We start from the raw sequence: 6454 nt of genomic DNA, 5'->3' as shown, positions 1-6454 counted from the left end.
GCCCAGAACAAAAATTATTTTAAATGTAATTTTATAATAAAGAAAATCTTTTAACATACATCTAATGCAATACATTGAATGAATTTGTTAAACGATACTGTAACATACGATAGAAACTTATATAATTATATTAATCGTAATGTTAACAATTACGCATATTATTTAATATATTTTGATTATTAATTTTAATGAGAGGTTTATAATTATTTCAGGTGAAATGAAAAATGGTAAATGACGAAGTAGTGGAATTTAACAAGAAACCACAACCAGTTTTTAAGAATCCAATTTTCCAACAGAAATTTCGATCTACCAGTACCACTGGAAAAAAACGAACTTGGCGTTCTTTAAAGCAAGTTTTAGCTCAAGAACGCACTTTACCATGGCCAGCAGAAGTGGTGCATTGTACGAATTCTTTTGAACGATGCTTTACATTTTTAATTAAGATTTAGAACGATTTGAATATTATGGTTTCTTTTCACTGCAATCTTTGTATTTGCAGTTGAAATGTTCGAAATAGTAAAAATTTGTTGTGTGTCACTTATTGATGTATTTGATTTGAAGGATGAATTTTATATTTTTATAATTTTATAATTTAATGTTACTTCACAATGAAAGGTATAATTAACTTAGGAAAATTTCAGATAGCTCTATTAATGCACCGCCAAGTTTCAGACCAGCGAAAAAGTATTCGGATATTTCTGGACTACCTGTAAGTGAAGTGTCTCATTCCTTCACGTTCGTACGATTTGGTTACATCATTAAAATGTAAACTGATATATAAAGTACATTTATTTTACAGGCACGATATACAGATCCACAGACTAAATTATACTATGCAACCGCAGAAGAATTTGCAACAGTCCGAAGTCTACCGATGGATATAACTGCTGGATATCTAGCGTTACGCGGCGCTTCCAGTATTGTTGGATAAATGAAGTGAGAATTTTAATTTCTATCATTACCTTATATTTAAATAGTATAGAACACGGATATTTTATTCTGTAATTGTTATCGTACTTATTGTAGGATAACCAAGAATAATTCCGAAAATGATTTATGATGCAGCAAATATAAAGAAAAAGATATCAAGGTTGTAAAGAGACAAAATAAAGTTGTTTGCACTGATGTTGATAAAGTTTCTTTCATACATGCAAACATTGCATGTTTGAAGTTTTTTTTAACGGGATTTCCTGAAATAAACAATTCCACAAATAATTTAATGCATTTTCATTATTTTATCTCCTTCATATTATACACAAGTAATTAAAAAAGCTCGTTCATTATAACTTAATATATGAACTACGGAATAAAGAAAGATTGGAGAATCTTTAAAAAGTATATTACTGTTTTTTCTCTTGACCACTGTATCCCTTTATGTTGACAGTTTTTCATGTACCTTATTTGCCTGTTTGCTACTGCAATCTGGGCCATTAGTAACTTTGCAAAACTTATTTGCAATTGAAAATACAAATAGCATGGCCTACTGAAATATCGCCTGGTGGTGCACTATTCTTAGGTCGCCATTTATTTTTTGTATTTTTTATTATTATTTTTTTTTTAATGAAGATTATTTGAAAGTAGCGTCAAATTTTTTTCATTCAAGATCAGGTATATCATCGAAGTCGCTATCCATTCCTTCACTTTCATCTGAAGAATCTAAATCATCCAAGTGTGGTTTACTACCTTCTGATCCTCCTAAGCCACCCATCTGTCGCATCATCTGTAAACAGTAATGGAGCAAGTGTAATTGTCTTGTGTGAAAAGAATCAGGAAGAAACGATACAGATAAAAGGAATATTTTCATACTTCTTCTAAATCGCTTCCACCTTTGGTGTCAGCATCATCATCACTATCATCTTCATCCTTCCATTTATTAAAATCACTTTTTAACCAATGCGCTTTCGTCTTTTCCTTAGTTAATCTTGGCCAATACGGACCTGATTTCTTTCTGGTAAGAATTAACTCTAAAGTCCTTCCCCTTAACTTCTGTTGTGTTAGAATTGGATTAATTTCTTCGTATAGGTTAATGGTTAATTCGTGCATTTTTTGTTCCGTTCCACCAACTCCTTTGAAATATATCATTTGTGGTTCGATGTTAATAACTGGATCCTTGCAGTCTTCCAAACAGATGGTAAGATATATAATATCTCTTCTCTGGGCCCACAGAACAGGTGGAGGAGGCAGTCTAAAGAATTTTTAAACAATCAACTTTTTCTTGGAATAGCATAGAAAAAGCTATATTATACATTGTTAGAACGAGAATAACGAAAGGAAAGAAATTTGCAAAATTGAAATAGGTGAATCGAGAGAAATAGCTGTGCGGAGCAGCTATATATCAATCACTATTTATCATCTACATATCATATAAAGATAATTTTTGCATAAAATATATATGTATATATATACGACGTATACGTTACGTATAAATCATTGCATATTAATATATACATAAATTTGTAGTAATATACTACGATAAATTAAGCATCAATTTAATTCCGTATGTGAGCACCGTTGGTTAATCGTTAACGAATACATTTGAAACGAAAATGTAACATAAAAAAAAAAAAAGAAAAAGAAAAAATGCGACGTTTAACAAGTTTGAGATACGAAAGAAATATTAAGCATACATAATACAAAATTGTAATTGTAAAACGTAGATAAAGGTTAGGAACGAAGCTCTATGGTTTCCGATGAAAACCATTAGTCATTATAGATAAAAGGACACGTTACTTCTGTAAAGCAATTAAGAAAAGCAAGAATAATCTTACTCTGTTGAATTGTTTTCGATAAAATGAATAAAAAAATTGGAATATACTTTGAACATGTGAAATATATGGATAAATAGTGCGTTGGAAATATTCGAGCCATTAAAATCTCGTGCATGGAAAATTGGACTATCTAATGGTTTCGGAAAGGAACGGAAGGGGATGGAGAATTTCTTATCGATAGAATAACGATTATAAAAAAAAGTAACAAATAGTGTGTTAGAAGGGAAGAAAAAAGAGGAAGAGAATATAATTTTTTGCGATTCTTTTCCAGAAATTTCGAGAATCAATAAAGCCGTCTTACAACATGGCGGTGTTTCGAAAGCCACGGGGCGGCATTCGAGCTCTTTCCACGAATATCTGTTACTTTTCTCGTAATAATACGAAAGAAATAGAACATCAGGATCAAGGAACATGTTAAAAGGAAATTTTAAGTGAATTCTTCTATACTTACTGGCCTTCTTGAGTCATATTTCGAGAGCTTCGTTCCGCGAGAAGCAAACAAACACAGAACACTTACGTATCGCGGCGTAGAGCTCTGATTCGAGAGTGTTTCGAGATTCAACTATCGATCAAACAAGATGGCGATTGGTTGCTTCTGTCGATGTCGAATTCTCTTGTTTCCGGAATCGAACGTTTAAAAAGTGAATTTGCGCGCACCTTCTAAGTTACGGTAATGTTTCACGTTAAAAGTTCATTTAACGTAACCAGCACGATCAACTTGTACGATAAAAGGTGTCTGTAAGTACGTTTCTACTTTACGTGATTTGTAATGGAAAAATTGCTGGAAATTTTTAGTTGTATCTAGCTGTTATACGTTGAAATCTACCGTCGGTTAATTTTTGAAAACGTTCTTACGAATGTAAAAAACGAAACGTTGTAAAAGGGATGCATTCCCTTTAATCCGTTTGTTTAAACAGAAGCAAATCACTGCTTTCACGATACAACGTACATAAATACAACGTACTTACATACATATAATATCTTCCGACATATCGCTAATTTGAAACGAACTGATTTAAACGACTCGGAGGAATCTGCTTTACCAAGGGAAAAAGTAAAGCAACGATAATAAATTTTCACGAAATAATGGTGTATGAATTTTGAAAAGAGAGGGAGAAAGGACGGGCGGAAGGGACGAGGAGCGAGCGAGAGAGGAGGGAGAAGGGAAAAGAGAGCGAAAAGAGAGAGCCTTTGCGTTAGATTGTAGGTCATCGCGGCTGTGGTGGGGTATGGGCAGCACGCGGCGGGGCAACGAGGGGAAGGGGGAGAGGGATGGGGCGATACCACCTTTCTTGCCGTAACCGTGGCCATAAACTAACAGGACATACACACGGTGTTTCAGTCTTTCTTTCGCAGCTTCGACTCGTCTCGTTGAACAGCGGCTGCAGTTGCCTATTTCCGTGTAAACGTGCCTCTAGAACTCCTCGTATTTGCGTTGTACTCTCGCAATTGTACTCTCAGTTGGCAGCGTCGACCACCTTTCCGACGAGTTTCCATTACTTTTCGTTTCGTTTCTTTCTTTCCCTTGTTTTTATTAATCCGTAAGAAGATACTGGCGCGCGCGCGTGTGCGCGTGTGCGTCAACACTCAATGGATATCTCGAGGAGTAGTTGCAACCGAAATAACGGAGATCAGCGATGAAACCGTGACTTTATGCGATCTGTGCAACTTGTTGCTTCAGGATTAACGCCATGTCGACCAGTTCGCTTTTTTACAAGGATAAGTACGCGGTGAGTAGCAACCTTCACGACCTTCTGGGTACTCGAGTTGTTGAAAAGTAGTCGCTTATCGGGCTTTCCCTCACTTTCATTTACATCTTGTTCGTTTTCTCTATTGGATCGATCGTCATCGATTACCGACGGACGATTTACCACAACGAAGGTATTTCACGAATGCACATGCAATATTCGATCGTTGGGCCCTCCTCTGTTATAATATTCCGCTAAATCTAGGAAGCTTAACCTAGTTTTATAAAAATCTCTCTATACGCTGTATTATACATATAGCTGGGCAAAATGTTTTCTTGGTTCCGTACGCTTTCTCGCCATCGCTTTTATCGCCATGCGTCGTTGACTTTACACTCGCGATGGAAAACTTAACACGATTCATTGACGAGCGGTCCAATTTCGGTCCAGTTTCCGTCCAGTTTCGGTCCAGTTCGAAACTCTAGTCGGTTAGAAGGAACGGGAAATGAAAAATGCGCGAAACTAAAAGCGTACCGGTGACGTCTCTAAATGAAACGTTGTCGTCTCATCCTGAAATAATTATCGAGGAATGACGCTGTAAGTGGTGGTTATTGATGGACGATGACTGTGTATCGCGTGTTTCATCGATTGTTTGTTGCAAAGTAAAAAAAGGAGATTCGTTACAAGGTTCGATCCTTTATGAAATTTTCCCTCCCACCGCACCGTTCCGTTTGTTCGCGCGTCGAACGCATAGAAGCGAGGCCGATCTTTGTTTAACGGTAACATGTTTAAAACAACATCCACGTTCGATCGTAAAAGTAATTTCATCGAAAGAAATATAGAAGAATTAGTGAAGACGGCGGCATTGAAGTTTAATTATCAAGCGAACGTTATGTAGTTAGGACGCGTTGTTCCAGTTATCTCTATCCTTGGTTCTATAAATCTTATCGCGAACGTTGATCGATACGATCGGACGAAAAATGTCGTTTCTGTTCATCTTATCAGACTAAACGTGATCGTTCACAGACGAGTTCGTTCTTTCGAAAGATGTTTACGTTTTAAATGGAATAGGTGTGTACACGAGAGAGGAAGGGATATTATTACACCGTGGTGTAAACTTTATATTCCGTTACGTAATTATCGATCGAGTGGCGAGAGAGAGAGAGAGAGAGAGAGAGAGAGAGGAGAATCGAGAAGCAGGCAGGGATAGAGTTTGAAAAGGAACCTCCCTCGGGGGTGAAAGTCTTACGTCAGAGACATGCATCTTATTATGCTGGACAACCGTACGATTCATGCAACGAAACACGACTCGTACTCCCACTGAAAGCGTAAGAACGCGTTTCTCTCCTCTCCTCTCCTCTCCTCTCCTCTCCTTAACCCGTTACCTCGTCCTCTGGAAACCTACGTACGTAAAGGACATCTCAGGATGAATTCACATTGATCGGAGCTACGCTTTGTTACGTTATCCGCAACTCGCGAGTGGGTCGTGAAAGAACCTCGTTCCGGTTGACGACCCGTTTCCGGTTGATTCTCGTCGCCGTATCATTACGAGACCAACTCGTATCGATCGCTCCATCAAACGCGTATCAACCACGATTAGATTTCCAAGCAAGCAACGTGATTCACGTTTCGACGGTCCCCGTTCCAAAAGACAATTATCTTTGTTGTTCCGCAACTTGGACAATCACCGTTCGGATGAGAAGGAAGTGACGGTATTCCGCGCGCGACACACCCGTAGCGCTCAGTTTGCAAACGTAGGATATTATTAGAATTACAATTCCCTCTTTTCATTGTCCTCCGTTTAACGGCGCATTTGCCAATCACGATGCTTGGTCAGCTTCGCGCCTTGCAAATTCGTCATGAATTCGAAGAAGAGATGGCGAGTTAGCTAATCGAGGTACAATATTTCGTACAGAAGGATTATCCGATAAGTAGAAGCGTGTTTTTACGATGAATGTACGTACTCGCTGTTATCGGCAGAATTTCTCAGCGATCGTTATT

The 6454-nt window shown here is 37.5% G+C and overlaps 3 protein-coding genes across 3 annotated transcripts in view; 2 read left to right on the top strand and 1 right to left on the bottom strand.

The window, feature by feature from the left end:
- Nucleotides 1-1068, top strand: part of LOC108579425 (INO80 complex subunit C) — a 2802-nt gene extending 1734 nt beyond the window's left edge. The window contains exons 2-5 of the mRNA XM_017942955.1: nt 213-402; nt 642-709; nt 800-936; nt 1027-1068. Of these exons, the coding sequence (XP_017798444.1) occupies nt 225-402; nt 642-709; nt 800-931 (378 nt within the window). The 5' untranslated portion in view covers nt 213-224 and the 3' untranslated portion in view covers nt 932-936; nt 1027-1068. The remainder of the gene's footprint in view (nt 1-212; nt 403-641; nt 710-799; nt 937-1026) is intronic.
- The window catches only part of LOC108579305, a 5596-nt gene extending 1094 nt beyond the window's left edge, over nt 1-4502 (top strand). The window contains 1 exon segment of the mRNA XM_017942811.1: nt 4400-4502. Coding sequence (XP_017798300.1) covers nt 4400-4502 — 103 coding nt within the window.
- Nucleotides 1246-3316, bottom strand: LOC108579423 (prostaglandin E synthase 3). The gene is made up of 3 exons (XM_017942954.1): nt 3220-3316; nt 1807-2185; nt 1246-1720 (listed from the first exon to the last, which is right to left on the bottom strand). Exons 1-3 carry the CDS (start codon nt 3234-3236, stop codon nt 1595-1597), a joined length of 522 nt encoding a protein of 173 aa, XP_017798443.1. The 5' UTR covers nt 3237-3316; the 3' UTR covers nt 1246-1594.
- Nucleotides 4503-6454: the final 1952 nt, after the last annotated feature.

The sequence above is a fragment of the Habropoda laboriosa genome, unplaced genomic scaffold (assembly GCF_001263275.1).
Source record: "Habropoda laboriosa isolate 0110345459 unplaced genomic scaffold, ASM126327v1 scaffold76, whole genome shotgun sequence".
Lineage (NCBI taxonomy): Eukaryota > Metazoa > Arthropoda > Insecta > Hymenoptera > Apidae > Habropoda > Habropoda laboriosa.
This window is presented reverse-complemented; position numbering and strand designations above follow the sequence as displayed.